The sequence below is a fragment of the Prionailurus bengalensis genome, chromosome E1, assembly GCF_016509475.1.
Source record: "Prionailurus bengalensis isolate Pbe53 chromosome E1, Fcat_Pben_1.1_paternal_pri, whole genome shotgun sequence".
Classification (NCBI taxonomy): domain Eukaryota; kingdom Metazoa; phylum Chordata; class Mammalia; order Carnivora; family Felidae; genus Prionailurus; species Prionailurus bengalensis.
The window spans coordinates 11228839-11252027 of NC_057347.1; the positions used below are offsets into that span (position 1 = coordinate 11228839).

The 23189-nt window shown below is 55.5% G+C and overlaps 1 protein-coding gene across 1 annotated transcript; it reads right to left on the minus strand.

The window, feature by feature from the left end:
• Nucleotides 1-486: 486 nt before the first annotated feature.
• DRG2 (developmentally regulated GTP binding protein 2) lies at nucleotides 487-20961 on the minus strand. Its single transcript, XM_043583304.1, has 13 exons — nucleotides 20702-20961; nucleotides 17211-17371; nucleotides 12561-12650; nucleotides 11848-11908; nucleotides 9828-9918; nucleotides 9099-9171; nucleotides 8912-9002; nucleotides 7957-8054; nucleotides 7471-7547; nucleotides 5691-5779; nucleotides 4849-4907; nucleotides 1623-1676; nucleotides 487-1264 (listed from the first exon to the last, which is right to left on the minus strand). Exons 1-13 carry the CDS (start codon nucleotides 20763-20765, stop codon nucleotides 1178-1180), a joined length of 1095 nt encoding a protein of 364 aa, XP_043439239.1. The 5' UTR covers nucleotides 20766-20961; the 3' UTR covers nucleotides 487-1177.
• Between the last annotated feature and the right edge of the window lie 2228 nt (nucleotides 20962-23189).

The following is a 23189-nucleotide window of genomic DNA, read 5'->3' on the forward strand; positions in this document are numbered from 1 at the left end:
CTCCCCTATGGCCCAGAAGACCCAGCTGGGGTCCAAATCCCAGCTCTGCACTTAGAAGCTGTATAAGCCCAGGGCAAGGTGCTGCCCCTAGAGAACAGGCTGCTGTGGAGACAGCTCCACACCGACTGTGGCACGTAGCGAGGACTCTCCAGGCCAAGGCCTGTCGACCTCTGCCTTCCGAGGCAACGGGTCTTCTACCCAGCCACCTTGCTCTCCCCTGTGAGTGCTCAAGGACCTTCTGGGGATGCAGCTTACCTTGGCAGCCAGGCCCGGCCTCAGGAGGTGCCACACGGAGAGCCCACAGCGTCTGGCCAACCTTCTAGGGCAGAGACCGCCCTGGAAGACCCCACATTTTCCTATGCACCCCGGACTTGGGCCTGCTCTTTCCCAAACCAGGCACCACCCCCCTCTGGTCATCACACTCGTTGCTGGCCCTGACCCAGCCTGGCCACAGACTTCACCAAATCGATAGAATTGTCCTCAGTCTGAACAGGAATTGTTTTCACTCTTTATTTCAGAAAGGAGAGCGGAGACCAGGGGCTTAGAGAAAAAAATACAGAAACCAAAAGCCAAAGCCTCTGCTCCAGGTGTCCCTGCAGGCTCTGGGTCCTGGGGTCCGTGCTGGGCAGGGGCTGCCCTCGGAGGGCAATACTTAGGACTCCTCAGGCTGAGGAAGGCATGAGCTGGGGCTTACAGCCACCATGAAGCAGCCTGGGGTGGGGCCAAGGGTCTGTCCTGGGAGGCGCCCTCCCCAGGTGCCAGCAGGCTCTAAAGGGCCAAGGTGCAGCAACAGTAACTACGGCTTCCAGGGACCCGGGCAGGGTCAGCTCCTAGCCCCAGCACCAAGCAAGCCATCGATGTCAGGCCCCGGCTGGGGGGCAGCGGGCAACTTGCTTCTCCCGTGCCTGAAGGCAGCCAGGGGGAGGGTTCCAAACACGAGGGGCCAGTCTCATGGGAAATGCCACCAGACCAGCCCAGGTCCCCCAACCATGTCCCTTTGCCCCAACACTCTTCATCATCTGCCTACTGGAGAAACTTCTGGAGACAGCAGAGACTTGAGAGACCCCTTCCTGGGGTGTATGTATTTGTATTTTTCCTGTTTGGGCTTTGGGGCGTCCTGCTGGGGCCGACTCCCCAGGGAGGCAGGGCGGGCAGGCAGGGCGCCCAGCAAGAGGCACTACTTTTTGACAATCTGGATGACATCTTCGTGCTCCATGGTGTGGGTCAGGCCCACCCGCTGCGGGCTGTACTTGGTGCTGGTGCCCTAGGTGGGGAACAAGGCAGACGGGCCCTGTCAGCCTCTGCACTGAGCAAGGCCAAGGCTGATAGCTATTACAGGAGGAAGGTGGGTGGGTGTATATGTTACGGGATAGATGAATGCCAGAGGCTGAAGTGGGGGCCCCATCACTGGCAACACTCCCCCCGCCCCCAGACAGGAGGATGTCCCCAGTGGACTGACCATCCCCGGATCCCAAGATGGGAGAGGCCCAAGTCCAGTACGGGTCAGCACGCACACCCCGTAAACTGGGACACCACGCGGAGTGGCACGAACGCCTTGCTTCTGCCTAACCCAGAGGCTACGCTGGGCATGACCCCGGCCCTCCTCCTTCCCAGAGACTCACCCACACCAGCGCGTACTTGAACTGGCTGGCAAGTGACCGGTGGATGCGGTGGCACTGGGGGACGGGAGAGGGTAACAGTGAGATAAGTACCAAGCCCACCGAGCCTAGCCACACACCCAAGCCCAAGGCCTCCGCCAAGTAGCAATCCCCAAGGCAGGTGCTCACACAGCACTGGCCTTGTGAACACCACAGGCTCAATCCACAGGCGGTCTCGTGCATGGCTGCAGGCTCTTCTGATACTCCCACTTCCAGGTTGGCCCAAAGGCCATGGAGCTCACTAGAAACGTTCTCGAAGGCATCAGAAGAAGGTCTGGACCTGGCTGTCGGCAGGCTTCCGCTGGCCTTGCCTGAATGCCAACCCTGACAGATGCTCCTTCAGATGGGTGACGGTAGTTTTCAGGTCACCCCACCTCAGCCTGGAGTCACCATGCCTGGCCACTGTCCCCTGTGACCTGGAGCTTCACACCCATGACATCATCCGCCTCCACCTCAGGAATCCCAGAGCTCTTAAAGGAAGCTGGAAGGAGGGGAACTTGCAAGGGCGGCCAGCTCTTTCCCGGAGGCTGGGGGCCCCGGGTTGCGCAGGGGAGGGGGGCTGGGGAGACAGCTTCCGTGGGGACGCTGAGCCTGTAAGAACATTTCCTGAGCACATATGCACAGCCGACCTGACAGGGCCTCCTCTAGGTGGCCGTGATGGCCAGGACACTGCTGCCAGTAATGAGCACAGAGACCCACACAAGTGGTTCCAACGCTATTTTCTAGAGCAGAGAATGAAATCCGCTGGGGTCCAGCGGTCGTCTCTGGGTTTTATGTCTTCCTCAGCTTGACCCACAACAATGGAGCAGGGCCGCACCCCCGCAAGGACTCCCCTGGGACCCTGACAGCTTTGGGAGCACGGAGCGGGTGCTCCTGCCCTCGAGGCAGACAGGGCGTGCGCCCTCCAGCCTGCCACAGGCCCCACCGCACCCTAGTGTCTGTGACACTAGGAGCCATTTACCACGGGGCTCGGAGAAGTTTCTCCGCACTCGCATCTCTAGCAATGGGGGACAATGGCAGGTCACGGACGGCCGTCTTTTCTACTATGGGAAAGAACGTGTCGTTCGACGACAGGAAGACCACTGCTGCTCCGTGCCCACTGTACCCCCCGCTCTTGAGAGCCCTGCAAGGTCCTCTCTGCCTTGGGGGCTTACGGCCCATGACCCTTTTGGAAGCGAGGCCTTTGTCAGCTCTCACTGAATCCGTACCGGGGCCTAGGCTGGGTGCATCGCAAAGGCCCTGGGGATGGGGGTTCAGTTACCCCCGGATGAGGAAACTGAGGCACAGGGAGGCTGACACAGGATGGGGGAGAACCAGAATATGACCCTCGGTCTGCCTGGCTCCACTGTCTACCTGGGGCCCCGCTGCCAGCATCCAGCAGGCCTGTACTATACTCTGTGGCATCTGGGACAGTTGGGTGTCCCAGGAGGGAAGCACCTGTGGGGAGGGTGAGCAGGGAGGAGGAGGCCAGTCCAGGCTCTGGAGCAAGGCCCCCAGAGCCCCTCCCCTACCTCACTGGACCCTTGTCACCTCCTACCCCCGTGCAGCTGATGACAAACAGCCAGCATTCCCCACACTCGCCCCTGCCTCTGGGCCTTGGTACCTATTAGTCCCACCGCCTGGAAAACCCTCTCCTACTGCTATCTCCCGCTTTTCTTCCCGGGAGTGGCTGAAGTCCTACATCCTCTTGGGCAAGCAGCCAGGGCCTGAGCGGGTTGAGGAAAGTACCCACAGAAGGTGCAGGGTAACTCCACAGAGGGCCAGCACATGGGGGCACCCGTATCAACAGCTGCCGGGTCCCCAAGAGACACCGCAGCAGTCACAGGTTCCCCAAGAGACACCTCAGCAGTCACAGGTTCCGAAATAGGCCTGCAGCGGCAGGGACGCCCCCCGTCATGAGGCGTGATCTGAGGGATGCGGCTCCTGCCGGGCGTGCTAGCGTTCAAGGCCGAGCCCTGCCCTTTTGTATCAGGAACCTCTAGCTGGCAGAGGCCTCGGGCTGGGCTTGCTGACTGAATGCACGCATGAGCCCAGACGGCAGGCTGGCCCACCACCTGTCCACAGTACACATCCTGAGAAGAAATGAGCTAGATGGAAAACAAACCCCCAAAAAACCAAAGCCTAAGAAGTTGCCTGTGTCGACCTGGAGTATTGTTCCAGGCGCTTGAGCCATCATTTTCTCCCGCAGGGCCCAATACACCCCTGAAAAAGATGGTGCAGGGTCACACTGAAGGGACAGGTGACAGCTGTGCCTGCAACAAAACTCTAGACACAGAAATGCACCCTCCTCTCCCTGAGTCCACAGGCTCAGCCCAGAGCCCCTCTGCCTCAGGACCTTTGCATACCTTGCACCCCTGCCTAGGAGGGCTTCCACCACCCCTAAACCTTCACTGTCAGGTCCTACTTGGTCTACAGGCCCCCATGAGGACACCTCCCCCCAAGACCACCTGGCCTCTCTGTGTAGACTCAGGATCACTCCCCGTTCCCTTACTTTGTTCCACTCCCCGTTATGTGTGACTGCTTAGCTCTGGGATTGGGTATTTGGCATCTTTGACCCCGACGGACCCTGTTCTGGCAGGAACCGGGGCTGCTTTATCGTTGGTGCTCGATAAATGTGTGTTGAGTGTAAAAAGCAATCACAGCCATCCTGGGCTGGGGGGCAGGATGTGGGAGCAGGGAGGGCTGCTGGGGGCTGACTGAGGGACAGGAAGCCAGGAGGGGCCGAGGGCATGGAGGCAGTAGCTCTGAGCCGTAGGCACCGGGGAAACACAATGTGGAGTGACAGCACAGAAACGCCCCAGGACAGTGGCTCTACCTGACGAACACCTGCACAGCTGTGGCTCTGAGCCTGCAACACCCAGACGTGACAGGACAGCGACGACCACCGCTTCCTGGACACCTTCCAAGTGCCAGGCGGCACGCTGACTATTCACACGCTGGACCTCCTTCAACCCCGCCCTCTAACCACCACTGGGGTAGAAAGTGCCAGCCCTGCCGGCGGGAGAGGCCTGGTGGCTTCATACGCAGCAAGAAAGGGGGGCTGGGATGCAACCCCAGGTCTAACTCCAGAGCCCGCACCGGGCCACTCTGCTATTGCATCTAAGAGTCAACGGGAGAACCTCAGCAAAACCCTGCAGCAGGGACAGAGAGCTCCCTGACCCCACTGTCCCGACAGGTCTCGGCAACTCACCACGTGCTCCACGGAGGCCCCTTTCCGGAGGATGATGGCATCTGTGAAGTCCGGCCTCTCTGCAAAGGTAGAGGGAGGCAACCACAGTTACGGCCCCAAGCTGCTCTGTGCCCTTCCATCAGGGGACAGAGGCCCTTCCAGCCCCTTCCAGCCTTGGCTCAACCTTCCCCTCACTATTTGGCACACTTGCCCTACAGGTCCTCTTGCAGGGTTCTACAACCTTGACTTTAACACAGAAAATAAAAATAAACCCACATCCAGGAGGGCCGGCAACCCGGTCAGCCATGAGAATAAGTCCAGCCACGTGAAGCATCTGGATGGAACTGGTAAGACATGGCAGCCAGCTGCCGGGGACCGGTCAGAGCTGCTACATCTCCTCCCTTGCCGGCAAGGTCAAGGCTGATGCAAAGTGCCAGGACTCAACTGCAAGGTCACAGGGTGTGTGAGGTGAGCAACCAGGGGGAGGGGACAGAATGAAGGTTCCTGTGTATTCACTGGCCTGACCCAGGGGGCGTGCTCCTGCTCGAGGAGGCCGGGAGGGGGGTTACTGCTGTAGCCAGTGGGGAACCACAGGACAGCCTCTATCCCACTGCCCCTCCCCGCCTCAGCTCCCAAGGAATTCATCAAGACCAGCAGTCCCAGGAAGTGGCCCTCTGTACTGTAAAGGCTCAGCCGAGGTCTCTAGCAGCCTGGGGTAGAGGGCGGTGACAATTCCGAGATGGGAGAAAAGCTGAGATCTGTACGGGACAGGCTGAGCCAGGGGCACAGGGTCCGCACACAGAGCCGCCCTATGGGAGGGTGAGGCTCAGCCTGTTTCCTGGGCCACACGCCGTCTAACTCACGTCCTCTCTTCTTGGTGTAGATGCAGGTCAGGGCCAAGTATTCCCAAAGCATCTCAAGCAAGTAGTCCAGGTTCAGCTTCATGCCGCAGCTGCCAGGGAGGAAAGCGGCCAGTCAGAGTAGCCCCATGGGCTCTGTTCTCGACAGTGAGAACTACTTTCTCACTGTTGCAGGGGACAGCCTCCATCTGGCTGGCCTGGGGAGAGAGGCCGGCGTGGCCCATCTGGGACCCATGGGGAACTGAGCCTGTAGTTCTGATGGCGGCTCGACACTTCAGCTGCCAGCACCTCTGGCCACCACCACGGTCACGCCCAGCAGAGCTCAGCGGTCTCTCCTGGGGGTCCCGGTGGCATCTGTGGAGGGCATGTGGCATCTCTGAGGGACACAGGGCGCCAGGAGGTGGGGCTTCCCTCCTGACACCTGCTGGAAGGAGAATGCTGAGCATAGCTCAGCCCAGGGGGGGTTTTGTTGAGGGGGTGGCTCCTGGCTTGATCGTTTGTAGAGGCATGAGCCTGAGCAGGCACCTTGACCTCCACTGACACGCTGTTGGCATAGCAAATGAAGGTGTGTTGAGGAGGTGACCTCATGCCCTGAGAACCGGCACATCCTTGGGCAGCCCCTCAAGGCAGCCTGGGATATAGCGGCAGGAGAGGAACTGAGGCGGTCTTTCAGGAGGGATGCCAGCGCTCTCCTGCTCTTGGCGGTAACTGGCAACGCCTGGGAGGGGGTCCGGGACCCTCACCCATCATTTGCACCAGTCACCCCGCCCCCTTGGCCGCTCAGCATCTGGTTCCCCGTAAGCCCTGCCTCAGTGTGAAGCTACAGAATGCCTTGTGATAGCCGGGAAGCCAGAGAGCGGAGCACACAGGTCGGGCTGCTCCCAAGAAGGAACTTGCAAGGACACTGAAAAATGAACTACAGGGGTGTCTGGGTGGCTCAGTCGGTTGAGCGTCCGACTTTGGCTCACATCATGATCTCGCGGTTCGTGAGTTCGAGCCCCGCGTGGGGCTCCGTGCTGACAGCTAGGAGCCTGGAGCCCGCTTCGGATTCTGTGTCTCCCTCTCTCTGCCCCTTCCCTGCTCACGCTCTGTCTCTGTCTCACAAAAATGAATAAACGTTAAAAAAAAAAAAAAAGAACCACAGTCCCCAGGACCCACCGCTCCAAGGAAGGCAAGGATGCCCCCCACCCCCCACCCGAGGACTTAACTTCCCTCTTCCCTCTGCCATGCAGTGGTAGCCGCATCTTCTGGAGGATTAGGAGCAGCTGGCTCACAGCCTAGGGATCTCTTAAAAATTTTTCTTTTAATGTTTGTTTATTTTTGGGAGACAGAGAGCACAAGCAGGGGAGAGACAGAGAGAGAGGAAGACGCAGAATCTGAGGCAGGCTCCAGGCTCCGAGCTGCCAGCACAGAGCCCGATGCAGGGCTTGAACTCACGAACTGTGAGATCATGACCTGAGCTGAAGTAGGATGCTTAACCGGCTGAGCCACCCAGGCGCCCCTTGGGATTTCTGAGGTCTGCGGTTGACTACTAAGCTACGAAGCCTGTTAACAATTCTTATCCATTTACCTTGGTGGATGAAATCCTTCTGTTATCTTAACCAGAGCCCATCCCACATCATCCACTCTGCCCAGGCCGATCCAGGGTAGGACCAGGCCAAGGTCAAAGCCGTTACTAAGATGATCTACTCTGGCCTGGGTGCGTGTGGGGGCTCTGCCTGGCCAACGTGGTGGGGAGGCCTGACGGGCTCACACACACACAAGAAGGTGTTGGGACCCTCACCTGATGACCACACTGTTGGGCTTCCGGGCCAGGCGGTCCACTTCTTCCATGGAGATCTGGTCAATTTTGTTATAAACCTGGGATTGAGAAGATGGAGGTGGGTGTCGGGGAAGGAAAAGAATACAGTAGCGAAGGAACCGGGTCCCCAAATGCCGCGGCCCTGCCCACAGTGCCTCCCTCCGCGTGCCGGAACACAACAGGGGCAGGGGCCGATGCCAGCGTCCTCCCTCCCCTGCTGCCTCAAGGGTGGGGAAACGGTGCAGGGTCCTGGGACCGCTGTCCCTCCCCAGAAGGGAAGGCTGGGATAGAACCCGGTGTCAAGCTAGGGAGGTCTGCAAAATTCATGCAGCCGCCAGGGAAGAGGGGCAGGGGGGTGAAGGCAGCTCCATGCTCTTCTTGCCCCTCTGGGAAGCTTGTCTCCCATCTGGGTCACCCCGGGGCCAGCTCCGCTCCCACATGTGCGCCCTAGGGCCCAGTGCCACTTACATACAAGCAGGGCATGTACACCCGGTTGCCCACGATCACATCGATGAACTCATCCGGGGAGCAGTCTTCTCGGAAGAGCACCTCTGCGTTGAAGATCTCTGAGGGGCTCGGATTAAGGGCCACCTGAGCACCAGCAGCCAGCAGCGCCCCCGCAGGAGAGGGGCCCGGATAGCCAGTTAGGAAACACAGTGCCGAAAGGGACCTCGGAGGTCATCTGCTTTGGAGGTTTTACAAGCTCTTGAAGTTTGGGGACTGCTCTCGTTGTTTTTCAAAAGGAGCCACGATACATAACGTTTCAATCAGTGGTTTCAATCTTCTCCATTAGGCAAGAAGAAAAATGGACTTGCCAGAATCCCCAAAGCACCTCAGTGGAACCCCAGGCTTCGGTGCCAGGAGCACTGTCTGCAAGCATTGGTCTAACCCACCTTCCCTCATGCAAAGCTCTCCTCTGGAGGCTTGCATACCTGCAGTGACAGGGGCCTCATCACCCTGCACACAGCCTGTCCCAAGGTGACTTCTTCACATGCTGAGCTGCTCTGCCTCTGGGGCCCTGCCCTGTCCTCCAGCACCCCCGACAACCAGCCAGGCCCCTGGTTCTTCCTGAGGCTTCCCCAGGCCAGGAACCCCCAGTCCTCGGGCGCTGTTTCCCTCACCATCTCATCTTCCTTCCAGATGTGACTGGCTGCCAGTGCCTAGTACTTGCCAGGGAGTTAGGAAGCCACTGCTGAGTTCACGGCTCTGGCCCAGCCAGCCTGCAGCTTGGTGAGCATGGAGGCAGGGGGGACAGGAAGTCTCCCATGTCACTACCGCTTTCCTGGCAGTTGCTCAGATGGAACCGGGGTGGCTTGGGGTGGTCTGTGATCATCCTGGGCCGCAAGGCCTCCCTCCTGTCTCGGGTGGCCCCTCCCCTGCCCTGAGGGCTCTGGGCCCTCCCTTGCTGCTTTTGGGAGGATACTGTACTCATGCAGAATCAGCTGCACCAGCTTTTCCGAGCACTGGGTCAGTGTGACTGTGGAGTTAAAGGAGATGCCACCACCTTTCTTGGGCTGGAGGAGAGAGGAAAGGAGAGCGGCTCACAAAGGGGCAGCTGCAATCATCCCAAACCCGCCCGTGCCTGGCTTCCTGGTGAGGGGGGGCCTCACCTTGAAGTAGATGTTGGGCTTGTGCTTGTTGAGGCGGATACCCACTGATTCCAGTTCCTTTTCCAGCAGAGACCTGGGAAGAACCCCCACGAGCCTTCACAGGTGTCCAGAGGCAGGCCAATGGCTTCCCTGTTACACAGGAAGCCCCTGCCCTTCCAGAGGGAGGCCAATGCCCTCCTACCCACCACTGGGAACCCAGAACGTTCCTTCTCAACAACCCAAAGCTGCTGAGGAGCCTCTGGACCTTCTGCCCAGTTCGAGGGAGACTGGCTGGGCCTGCGACCGGCACGCAGAGGCAGGCCTGCTGTGCCCCTTAGCCAGCAGGTCAGGGCATGAATAAGGCTTCTGTTGTTTGGGCCTGGGCTCCCACTGGGTTCTGGGCAGCAACTGAGGCACTTTGGCCTCTGCAGGCAGGAGCCAGAGCCAGCATGGGGCTCACGGGTGACACAGGCTTCAGTCGGTGCAGCGTACCACAGTCCCCAGCCTCCAGACATCTCCATGCCAGATGTAAGCCACTCAGAGAGGATGCTCCAGGCTGACTGCACGGGTTTAGCCTGTGGACAGTCCTGCTGCTGCTCCCACGTGTGAGAGGCCCAAGCGCCCCGTGGATCACCCATCATGATCAGGGACACAGCAGCTGGAGCCACAGTGTCCTACCAGCATGCCCAGGGATCCCCACCACCCCCCAGACATGTTAGCCTGCCCCACCCCCCACACTCCCCTGCAGACCTCTGCACTTCTCCCTTAGTGGCATCCAGCATCATGATGACGACGTCAGCCGTGCGTGCCACAGCAATCACCTGCCGGCCACGACCTTTCCCTGGACAGGTAGAAGGGACACGGTTACACAGTGACATAGGCACAACCCGTGTGACCCCCACCCAGGCCACGGAGCCCCAGACTCCTGTCCTCTACAGACCCATCATGGTCTCTGCCGTATGCCAGCCCCTGGCTGTGATTTCCTTGCCATTTTTCACTAATCCGTGTGCTGTTTTACTCCTGGAGACTTGTTTTAGAAGGTAATCTGACATCACCACCTCAGGAGAAGTAACATTCTCCTCCTGTCCCTACCCTGCAATAGGCCACACGCTAAGTGCTTCGTGAACATTTCCTCACAACCACCCTATATAGTCAGTGTTAGCAAGCCCATTTTATAGATGAGAAAACTGAGCCTTGGTTTGGAGCTCATCACTTGCCCAAGATTACAAAGCCAGTGTGCTATCAGGCTTTGAACGTGTCTGCCCTTTCTGGAAATGGGGCGATATAACCCACCCCCAATCCAAGGGCTGCAGAAAGGATCACATGAGACACCACAGGAAGAGGTACTTTAGGAACTGCCACACAAAGGTCAGACCATGTGGTTACTGCACCACCAGAGAAGTCAGGCGCCTTGCCAAGGTCACAGCGCTAGGATCCAGGTAGTGTAGATTTCAACCATGATCTGCCTCCCTCTTTGGAGAATGGGGGGCTGTGTCCAGTGATCTTCACAAGCCAGGGGCCTCCTGTCACTACCAAACGTACTTCCCCCACAGTGGCCAGACCACACCAGGCCCCATGATGCTGCTGGGACAGCAGGTTCCTGGGGGACCATCACCATTTCCACCAGCCCAATTCAAGTAGGCAGGACTCTGCCTTGATGGGGGCAGTGGGGTACGGAAACGTGCAGAGGAGATGGCAACTGGACCCCCAGGGAGGAGGTCCTGCTGCCCAGCCTGGACAGGGTTACTAAACCAGAGAGGTGGGCACCAACCCTGGCCCTGCCCCTTGATGGGTGAAGAGTCGTTTAGGGCAGACCCTTTACCTGTCTGTCCCTGCGGTTCCTCCTGGCTATGAAAGGGAAATAATGACACTTCCTAAGTCACAGGACTATGTGAGGATTAAGTGAGACAATGGTCAGCGCAGAGCCCGGCACTTAGCCAGTGCTGGATAACCATCAGCTGGTTACCGTGTCCGCAATGCTGCAGGAAGCCACCAGAAGCCACAGGCATGTTCCTATCTCAGAAAGCAAAGACAAGGGGCGCCTGGGTGGCTCAGTCAGCTGAGTGTCCGGCTCTCAGTTTCGGCTCAGGTCATGATCTCACAATTTCATGGGTTCAAGCCCCACATCGGTCTCTGTGCTGACAGCGCGGAGCCTGCTTGGGATTCTCTGTCTCTCCCTCTCTCTCTGCCCTTCCCCCAGTCACACTGTCTCTGTCTCTCTCAAAATAAGTAAATAAACTTAAAAACTTAATAAGTAAAAAAACTTTAAAAAATATTTTTAAAAGCTTAAAAAATAAACTTAAAAAAAGTTAGTAAATAAACTTAGTACATAAACTTAAAAATAAACGTAAAAAAAACCCCACCCTTTTCTTAAAAAAAAAAACAACAAAGATAAAACAAAGGACAGGGCCCCAGGACTAGGAGCATGGCCTGAGCTAGCCAGCTGCTAAAGGGCCAGTCCTTGCAGGGGTCTGTCCAGGGACACACCATGGAAGTGGGAACTCAAACCTGCCAGGTAAGCTACACGACCTTGTACAGGTCCCTTCACCTTGCCGGGCCTCAGTTTCCTCGGCTTTAATACGGGGCCTGCCAGGACCGTATGAGGCCAGAGTCCCTGAAGCACAGGGCATTGAACCCACCCCTACCCGTTGAGCCCTGCAGCCATGTCCAATTTTAACGGTGAGGCCAGTACAGCAAATCCCTACAGAAGAGGACGGGCTGGGGTGCAGAGATCCACCCTGTTTCCCACCTGCCTGTTCCCACTCCCTACCTTGTGCTGCACCTTCAATGATCCCAGGAAGGTCCAGGAGCTGGATATTGGCTCCTTTGTACTAGGATGCAGAGGAGAAGGTAAGGTGAAGAGGGGTGACCGTGGGAAGGGCCTGCCTGAACCCAGGACCCCCACTCGGGCCTGCAGCTCAGGGGCTCTGGGAATCCCAGGGCTCAGCCTCGGGGGCCAGGTCCAAGCCTGCTCAGCCTGGCACAGCTCCAGCTCCAGATCCTGCAAGCTGAGGAGCCCCCAGGCACAGACTCTGGAGTTTTTGTAATCCTACCCACCCATCACTGATGGTAACAGCACCTTACAAAAATATCACTTCACCGCGGAGGCTCTGGGCCATAGGACCCCAGCTACCCGAGGCGTTGAAGCTTCACAGGAAACAGGGGGATACAGCCAACCACCACCAAGTGACCCAAGCCGGGGTGGCGCGGGCCAGTGGAGCACAAAGGGGCACCAGCAAGAGCGGCCAGGTGCTGGCCGGACTCCCGGAACCAGTCAGGTTCCAGGCAGGCATCTCTGGGGTCCCAGCAGCCAGAATCCTCAGAGGTACCACTGCTTGAGAGCAAAGAAGCTCAGTTCAGAACCGCCCCCCCCACCGCCCCCCGACCCCCCAGGGACACCTCCACTCACAACTTACAAATATATAATCGCAAACCCAAGCATGTACCCTTTCCCCTTCTGGAATCCAGCACACCTCGACTTACTTCAATGACTCCAGGGATACATGTCAGGGTTGTGAATTCGTAGGACGCAGCTTCGCTGGCTGTGGAGGTCATTAGACTCAAGAAGGTAGACTAGGAGGAAAAAGAGGTCATTGCAGTGAGGAGTCTTGTCCCAGCCTCCTTCGAGAATCCCCACAGGCCAGGAGTCTGCCGGATGCAGGCATCACAGAGACTCCCTCCTCCGCCTCAGGGTGGGGACATGGGTAGCTAGAAAGAAAACCACAGCTGGAAAGGTCGCCTCTGGCTCTGCCCAGGGCAGGTAGGGCGCCAGAAGGACACTCTATTCCTCGGAGGCGTCAAGGCCCATCTCAGGTGGACACAGGGACCTGGTTTCTACGTGGGATCCCCAACTAAATCAGGGGCCCCTCTCTAGCTCCACCAAACCCTCCAGCCTTTCCTGGGCCCCAGAGAACTTCAAGCAGGCAACAGCCTGTGGCACTCAAAGTGGCTGCTCACCCAGGGAGGGGTGAGATAAGCAAGGAGGCAGATGAGGTCTGAGACAGAGCCAGACGGCAAGAGAGGGTGCTGCCAGGCAGGAAGGGTCTTGATGGGAACATTTATGCCACGGTTCGCTGTGGGACCAGAGCCATGGCCTGGTGGGGAGTTAGAAATGTGGCTCCCCTGGGCAAGAAACTTCATCCTCTGAGCTTCAGAGTCCTCACGCATAGACTGGCCATCTGCTTGCTCCCTACCACATGGGGCCACGTGGGGTTAAAGATGATGAGGCACCCGAGGCGCCAAGCCCCGAGCATGGCGAGACCACGGCGATGGATGCAGTGGCCCAGAGGGCCAGCAAAGCAGTGGGCAGAGCCAGAAGGGGAAGAAAGCCAGCCCTGGCCTCCTGCCCCCATCCTAGTCACAGGACACCGGGAATAAAAAGTCTGAGACGCAGTTGTGACGGGGCCGCCTGGACCGTGCCCCTCGCTGGCAACCGGAATGGCTGGGGGCACATCTCACTCACATATCTTCAGGCCTTGAAGGAAACACTGCCCTCGAATCCAGAAACTCTCCACTCTGGGGACCTCTTAGAAACTCGAGGAAAGATAAAAACCCAGTGGGGTAGACAGGTATGGACAGGTGGGGCAGCCCAAGAGCAACAGCTGCTGAGACACTGAGTGATGGCGGCTGGACGCTAACGGAAGGCTCTCTGGCCTCTGCAGTGGGGAGGCTGGGCCCTCCCATGGCTGGAGAGCCCAGATCCCCAACAGGACGGTGGCATCTGGCCACAGGGCAGACCCTCAAGGGCATAGCCCTTGGTAAACAAGATGGCTTCTCCCAGCCTGGGCTTCTCATCTGGAAAAAAAGGTCCTCGGCAGGTTGGAAAGTAAACTCAAAATAAAAGGTGAAAACGGATAGAGTCCATGATAAACACCTGAAGAATTAAATCCTGAAAATACTTACTTGTCACTCTGTGGGACAGCTATGACCCAACATCTTACTGGTCATGTATAGGCAACACATAAGCATTTGTCCCGCCTTTCCAGGAACTTTTTCAGGCTAACCAGACAGCAACACTGATGAGAGAAAGTGCTACTCTCTTGAGGAACATCAGCTAATTAGTGAGGAAGGAAGAAGAGAACTAGAAAGTCGACATCTGCAACCACTAACAAAACTCACAGGCAAGGACAATTCACTGGTGTCAAGGACACCAAGAGAATGTCAACGGGGCCTGACTTTTGCACACTACTGTAGGCACACCTTGCAGGGCACTTTGCAGTCCCCTGGGGTGGGGGCGGGGAGGCTAACGCAACTATGCGGAGGGGAGACAGGGTATCCCTCCCCTTAACCCAGTGGTTCTGGAAATGCAACCAGCTGTCAGGGGCTTTCCGGCATGGTGCAAAACGAGGTCTACCCCCTCTCCTATGTGGAACCAAGCCCCAAGTCCCAGGTTCCTACCTGACTTGCGGCTCACAGGAAGAACAACGAACAGACGAAAAGGTTAAGGCACACCACAAGGAAGCAAGCAGACAACTGCAGAGCATGGGCTTTCTGTAGGACCACTGTCCGGTCTCTTGAGAGCTAGGGTCTTGACAAAAGGGACTGTTCTAGATTAAAGCAGATGGAGGAATAATACATACAGGGCCCCCATGTGGTCCTAGAACAGACCTCCGTTTGGACAGATCAGCCGCAGAGGTCATTTTGGGGCGAGTGTTGAAATCAGGATATGGTCCAGGCATTAGGTGGTTACTATTTTACTGTTAATCTTGTCTAGTGTGATAGATAGTTTGTGGCTCAGCAGGAAAATATCCTTATCCTTTAGAGATAAAGCTTAAATAGTGGGGTCAAAGGTCACAAAGCATGAGGTCTGTAATCTAGTCTCAAATGGTTCAGTCAAAACAACAAAAGCCCACTCGCACACGCACACAAATACACACAAATACCAGGAGATGGAGCAATATGGCAAACTGATGGACCCAGATGGCGGGGACACTGTATTTGTTCTTTTCATCTCTCCTGCAAGTCTGGAAATTTCTATTACACAAAATTGGGAAAAACGGGAAAGAGACAAAAAGACAGGGATCTGGAAACCACACCAGGACTGAAGACTGTGCGGGTGGCCAGCTGGCAGAGGGCACGGCTGGGGACAGTCCCACCTCTCCAGAGGGGCTCCTGCAGCGCCGGCTCCTCCTGAGGGGCTGAGGCGGGAGGCCCCTGCGCTGCTCGGCGTCCAGTTGAGGAGTCATAAGCACCATCACTACAGGTATCTGAGCGCTGGCCAGGTAGCCGCGCGCCAAACAGGTGCTCGGGTTTGGCACGAGGGTTGAAAGGGGCAGGCTGGATGGACGGCGAGCAGCCTGGGGGGAGGGGGGTCACAGTGGCTCCCTTCCAGGGCATTCATCACCCTCGGCTACAGCAACCTTCCCATCCTCATCCTACCTGCACGGATGATAACGAAAACGACGTTGTTTCCCGAGCCCGCACAGATGGAGGACAGGGGGCAGTGCACCCAACTGGGTACTGATAATAAGGTCCAACTGGGGTAAGAGCGTTCCCAAAGATTAAGAAGCACCTGCCTGTCATAGGGAAGGAACCCTTCTGCAGAACTTGAGGCAGAGATTGGGCCAGCACACAGCCCAGCGCTGATGCAGCATCACGTGTAGGGGTACGTGAGCAGACACTAGAGACATTCCTACTGTCCCCACGTGGCAATGGCTTCAGCTCCTTTGGGGGGTAAATGGCAGTGTGCCGACGGCCATTTCTAAAACCCACATCCTAGAGCTGCTGTGCTCACTTGGCCAAATGCGTCCTCCACAAATACCGGCTCCAGTTCACAAAGATCCACGCACAAGGATAGTGACTACAGCACCGTGTGGGCAAACAAAAGCCTGGGGGTGACCTAGCTACCATGGCAGAGGAGGGAAGGAGCAGACTATTGATGACACTATGACCACAGTGAGGGATTCTAGGCAGCTGTTAAGAGAGGAGGTAACTCTGGGGCGCCTGGGTGGCTCAGTTGCTTGAGCGTCCAACTTTGGCCGCTCAGGTCGTGATCTCATGGTTCGCGAGTTCAAGCCCCACATCAGGCTCTGTGCTGACAGCTCAGAACCTGGAGCCTGCTTCGGATTCCGTGTCTCCCTCTCTCTCTGCCCCTGCCCTGCTCACACTCTGTCTCTGTCTCTCAAAAAGGGAATAAACGTTAAACATATATGTATATATATTTAAAAAAAAAGAGAGAGGAGGTAACTCTAATGTATGAATGAGACGGATACCCACAGGGGAGTGAAAATGCCAGGGCCCAATGTAGCCATAATCCCATTTTCAGAGAGTGTGTGTGTGTTGTGTGTAGACAGAGCGCAAGACCAATTCCCACCTCCCGTGATACACACACCCATCATATAGGCCAAGGGGAAAACAAAACCAAACCCGTACAAAGCATAGCGCTCAGCCTGTAGTTAGCACTCGGGAAGCGAGAGCTGTTACCAACTTCCCCTGATGCTATTCCACCAGCGTCTGCCCAAGCCACCTGGTCATTGTTCCCTTGGCCTATATCTGAGCTGGGGTCCCCGCTTCCGACCTATTATCTGCTCAACAGCCAGAACGATTCTGCTACAAAGTGAGTTAACACCCAGATCTTGGTTTCTAAACAGCATTCTCAGAAGAAAAGGAACCAGGGCTCCCTGGAAATAACGGCCGATTCTAGGGCTGGGGCAGGGAACATACATGATGAGCCTGAAGTATCTCGGTGGTACCAGAAGGTAAGGAAGTGGTTCAGAGCAGCCTTCCTGAACTCCCTGACATAAGCTCCACCCCTGCCCTGCATATTCCTCCACAACAGTCCTCACCAGTCTTCCACTGTTTGCTTACTGTCTTTTCTCTCCTAAGAAGGGGAGCTCCGTGTGGGCAGGGACAGAACTATCTTGTTCCCTATCGTATTACCAGTGCCTCGCAGAGCCTGGCACAGGGTGTGCACTCAATAAACGTTTGTGCATGATGGATGGGTCAGAGACTGAGCGGAGACAGGAAACGATGGTCACCAGGCAGGATGATAAAGGGGTGGGACCTGATCCTGGGGGAGGCTGGGTCTTCTTGGTCCCTGGAGCGAATTCAGAAAGGCAGCGCGAGGAGGCGCAGGCAGTCGTGTTCGGAAGACAGGCTGCTTCCTCCCCAAGGCCCACGCTGACCATCACTGACCTTACCCACAGAGGGAAATCCAATCAGCGCCACACGGGCGTCACCCGACTTCATGACATCGAAACCCTCTCCTTTGGATGAGGCCGATTTGGACGGTTCCAGCAGCTGGGCCCGATACTTGGCGAGTTTTGCTTTCAGCAGGCCCAGATGATACTCAGTGGCTGAAGGACGGAAAGTAAGACAGAAGGTAAGTATCCAGGGTATCCAAGCCCCGTGGGTCAGGTGCAACCCCACATACAACCAAATGCTGGCTGGAAACATCAGAACCGGATGGCAATCGTCGAGATCAGCAAAGCAAACACTCCTTGTCTGAAAATGCCACCTTAGCCTCTCACTTCATTTAGGATACAAGCCAGTGTCCTTATTAAGACCGCATGACCCCATGTCAGCACCAGGGGACAGCACCACCCCCTGGGGTGTGCCGGAGGATGTTTTCTGTGGTCAGTGTGATGGTGAGGTCCCCATCGCCATTTACCAGACAGGGGCCAGGGACGCCAGTGGCCCTACAGAGTGTGAGTCAGTCTGGCACAGCCAAGAATTGTCCCGTGTCCCATAGGATTTTTTCACAGCCCTAAGACATCTGTGGAGGGAAAACCTGGGTTAGGAGCACCAGGGCCTAGAGCCTAACTCTCTTTCACAAAAAGAAACCCCCAGGACATTTTCTTACAGTGTTAATAAACACTGAAATTTCCAGGAATGCGACTGCTGTGTACGTCAAGGAAAGAGTCTAGCATGTTGTGTTTCAAACTTTACCCAGAGGTGCTCACCATCTTGGGATCCCAGGCTGCTCACAGTGATGCCTCTTGCAGGGTACCTGAGTCACCAACATAACACACTGCACTGGTGTAGATTGTGGCTAAGCCCACATACCCGGTGATTCTGCCCAGAGGTGCAAATATCTCACTTCATTATAACGTCGTTGTACCTTGGCTGTGCCCCAACATTTAAATATTGAAATAAACGCTATTTTAATTATGAATTACTTTCCTTTCGCTCTGCCTTTGTATTAGGATTAGAGCACAATACTGATTTTTCTCAAGTTCGGTGTATACAAAAGTTGCACAATGATGGCGAGTGGTATTTCACGACAGTAAAGGTGTTACAAAATCTTCACTAGAAAAGTGGGCTGTGGCTTAGTAACTTGGTCCCTCACTACTGCTCCAACATCTCCTTCCACTCTCTCTTATTTACTATATTCCAGCCACAGTGGCTTTCTTTTTGCTTCTTCGGGACATGCTGACACCCTTCGTGCCTCAGGATCTTTGCATTTGCTATCCCTTCCATTTCAACCTTGTCTGCACGGGGCCGGCTCCTTCTCGACATCTGAGGCTCAGTTCGGATGTCACCTCTTCAAAGAGGCCTCCCCTACTCAGCCGGAGGGGGCGGTGGGCAGTGTCCCGCAAAGGTAAGTAACCTGTGCTAGAATCCCACCCTATCATTCCTGGCCATTTAACTTTGGGAAAGTTCCTTAATCTTCTTGTCTATCAGTTTCTCAATTTGCAAAGCGGGGACGTTATCAGTAGTAACCACTCCACTGGATTTCTATAAGGCTTAAAGCACTAAGAATAATGCCTAGCACCATTAAGCACCCAGGAAAAATTGGTTAGTATCACGATCCACAGTAACCCCTGCCCTTCCTCAGGCCCCCGCTCTGCTTCATGACCCCGTGTATGGTCTTCATGGCTCTTATCACCATTTGAAACTATCTTGTTTCTTTACTTCCCTCACTCAAGTGGGGCAGGATCCCCAGTCTCCCGTGGCGCAGGGCAGGCACTCAGGAAACGTCTAACAAGTGAATGAGTGAATGGATGGCAGGGAGAAGTGGTCAAGAATGGGTTCGGCAACCGTCAGGTTCATCTGGACCTTCCTGTCACCCTAGGTCGTTGAGATTCTAAGCACCTCTTGAAGGGAAGGACTAAGTCTTAATCCTTAAATCACCTTTCCATCCCCTTTTCTACCACTGCCAAAATGGCAGCACGTCTAGCCTCCCTGCTACTTTCCTTGATCCTGTGGAGTATCATCCACAGGGCAGCTGGTGGGAGCTTTTAAAACAAAAATCAGACTATGTCTGTCCCCTGTTTAACACCCTCCACTGGCTCCCGCTGCCCTGAGAACACAATTCAGACTCTTTCCCATGACCTACAAGGCCCGACATGACTGGCCCTTTCCTTTCCCATCACTGCACTCCAGCCCCAGACCTTCAGATCCTTGAACAAGCCAAGTCCGTTCCTGCCTCAGAGATGTTCGTTCCTCTGCTGGGAACCGCCTTGCCCCAGATCGTTGCATGGCTGGTACCTTCTCATTTTGGCCTCAACTCACAATGTCCCCGCCTCATGGAGGTTTTCTCTGATCATTCACCTTAGCAGGCCCAGCCCCCACCTCCACCCTTGCTGTGTCACCCTGGTCTGCCTTCACAGCATGTATTTTTGGATGAAACAATCGTATTTATTTGGACTTCTCAGCCTCCAGAACTAAATGGAGCCAAGGAAGGACAGACACTGAGATTAGCCACCTAATATCCCCTGCTTCCTGCTCCTGCAACCCCAAAGCAGGACTGGCTAGGCACTGGGCTTCACTCGCCCTGGCCAGTCGTATCCCCCCATTACTCCAGATCCTCCTTCTGTTCTAGAATGTTTTAGATCTTAGAAGTCCCATGAACACACCACGCTCACCAGGACTCCCATGCTTTTGCCCCCACAGTGCCCCTCACCTGCAGTATCCTCCCCTTAAGCAGCTCAAGCCCCACCTCCTCCTGGAAGCCTTCTCGGGTGTCATCATTTGTTTCTCCCCACTGCTCTTCTCCGGTGAGCTCTTCCAGCCCTTACAATCTGAAGCCTAGATTTGATCCTTCATTATGTGCTACCTCTGTCGGGGGTTTACTCTAAATACTGAGTGCTTCCCATGTGCCTAGTACTTTGCACATGCTATCTAGTTTAACCTAGCTGTGGGCTAAGATGAGACAGGGACAAATGAGGACATTGAGGCGCAAAGAGGTGAAGTGACTTTCCAAGCTTTCATGGCAGGTACTGGTGGCGCTGGAGTTCAAATCCAGGTCCGCCAGACTCGAGTCTTGATGGCCTCTGTTCCCGAGGTGTTGGGTGAAGCTGTAAAAGGGGTCCTCCTGGACTTGCCAGCACAAAGGGGGCGAGCGCCAACTCCCCCAGGCCCGACCACCGGGAGACCCGGGTTTGAACCCAGACCATGCCTCTCTGGGTCAGATGCTGGCTGCGCGCTGGGATTTCTCTACTCGGTCACCTGGTCTGGCACCAAGCAGATCTCACAGGGATCGTTTGCACTTAGACCAGCGCGCTGGGACCCGGATCTTGCCTGGTCCTGCCTGCCTCGGCGCGCTGGGAGACGAGGTCACGTCTCTGGCACTTTTCTGCGGCCTTCGAGCCCGCTTCAGCTCTATCGCTGGAGTTGTTCCCCCATTTTACAGACAGGAAAACTGAGGCGGGCAGAAAGGAAGGCCCCGCCAGGCCGGCCCTCACCCTTGTTCTTCTGCGTCCGAGCGATCTCCTTCTCGATCTCGGAGATCTTCTCCAGGATCCCCATGGTGGCGGCTGAACCGGGCGCACCGACAGAGACGGCAGCGGCACCGGGAATTCCGCCCTCTCGGCGGCGGCCGAACTGCGTGCGCCCGGAAGCGCACAGAGAACAGCGTCCTCGTGCGCCCGGCGCTCCGGGATTCAGAGTCCGGGCGGCCACGTCGAGCGGAGTGCTAGACACAATTGGTTCCGCCCGCTGGGCCGGCGGGGCTGGCCTCCCCACCGTCGCCAACTAAGAACCGGGGCGGGGCCAGGATGGGCTGGGGCGGGGCCGGGGCGGGGCCAGGGCGGGGCCAGGGCGGGGCGGGGCGGGGCGGGGCCAGGCGCGATCTGGGCGGGATGCGAGCTTGGGAGACAAAGAAGGAATGTTGGGTGAGGAACCCCGAACTTTGGGTTCCAAGCGCACCTGGCTCTGCTGGTGTCAAAAATCGCTGAGCTGAAAGCTTGATGGCTCCTGTTTTGTGTAGAGGTTGAAAGCGGGTCCTCCTTACCACGTTAACGAAATGTTCCAACTTAGCCTTAACCACCTGCCATCAGATGCCTCCTGATGTGGTGCATTATAAAGTAGCACCTCCTACGTGGCATTCTTGCCAAAAAATACCGTATCTGAGTTTAGACACGAGGAACCATCAGACAAATGTAGAACGTGGTACGTTTTGTAAGACACGTGGCCAGGGCTCTTCAAAATTGTCAATGACTAAAGGTGTGATAGGGAGACTGTTCCAGATTTAAAAGATACTAAATACGATGTGTGGACCTTGCCTAGAATCTGGTTTAACATTTCAAAAGCAGCTATAAAAAGACATTCTTAATCCAATTGAAATTTCGACTTAGATAGGATATTAGATATTATGGAATCATTGCTAATGTTCATGGGTATGATTATGTAGGAGAATGTCTTTGTTCTTTAAAATTTTTCTTAATGTTTATTTTTGAGAGAGAGACAGAGTGCGAGCGGGGAAGGGGCAGAGAGAGGGAGATACAGAATCTGAAGCAGGCTCCAGGCTCTGAGCTGTCAGTACAGAGTCTGACGTGGAGCTTGAACCCACAAACTGTGAGATTATGACCTGAGTCAAAGTTGGACCCTTAACTGAGCCACCCAGGTGCCCCGAGAATGTCTTTATTCTTTTTTTTTTTTTTTTATGTTTATTTTTGACAGAGAGAGAGATAGAGCATGAGCAGGGGAGGGGCAGAGAGAGAGGGAGACACAGGCTACGGGCTCTGAGCTGTCAGCACAGAGCCCGACGCGGGGCCCGAACTCACAGACGGCAAGATCATGACCGGAGCCGAAGTCAGACGCTCATCCGACTAAGCCACCCAGGTGCCCCGAGAGTGTCTTTATTCTTTTTTTTTTTTTTAACGTTTTTTTAATTTATTTTTGAGACAGAGAGAGACAGAGCATGAACGAGGGAGGGGCAGAGAGAGAGGGAGACACAGAATAGGAAGCAGCCTCCAGGCTCTGAGCCATCAGCCCAGAGCCCGACGCGGGGCTCGAACTCACGGACCGTGAGATCGTGACCTGAGCCGAAGTGGGACGCTTAACCGACTGAGCCACCCAGGCGCCCCAGAGAATGTCTTTATTCTTAACAGATGTACCCAGTGGCATTTAGGGATTGTCTTAGTCTGCTCAGGCTGCCATAACAAAATACCACACACTGGGTGGTTTAAACAACAGAATGTATTTTTCTCACAGCTCTGGAGGCTGGAAGTCTGAGATCAGGAAGCCAGTATGGTTGGGTTCTGGTGAGAGCCCTATTCCTGGATTGTAGACGGTCACCTTCTTGCTGTGTCCTTACATGGCCTTTACTAGGTGTGTGCACACAAGGAAAGAAGGGGGAGCTCTCTGGTGTCTGTTCTTATAAGAGCGTGGATCCCATTATGACCTCATCTGACCCTTCCAAAGGGTCAGATTCCAAAAGATGAATCTCCAAATACCAACACATTGGGGGGTTAGGGCTTCAACATATGAATTTTGAGGGATACAAACATTCAGTCTATATCAGAGTTAAAGAACATGATGTTTGTATCTTACTTTAAATAGTTCCAAATATGTATACATTTAAAGAAAGGACGCTAAAGTAAATGGGGCCATATGTTAACAGTGTGTAGGTGTGTATTGAATTATTCTTTCAACTTTTCTGTATGTTTTTCATAAAAAGTTGGGGGTGGAAAGTGGGTCCTTGGAAATGACTCTGTGTTCAGATTTGAGGTTCATAACAGCGTGAGCTTGGTTAAATGTCTTAATCCCTCCGAATCTGTTTCTGTATCTTAAACATGGGAATAACACGGTTGTTACGAAAACGTGCACCGGGCACATTGTTTGCCCCTAAGTTTTTCTTGAATGTCAGGGCCACTGTAAGTGATTTCTCCCCTGTGGGTCTCACATCGTCCTCAGATTCCACCCACATTTATTGAATGTTTATCATGGGCC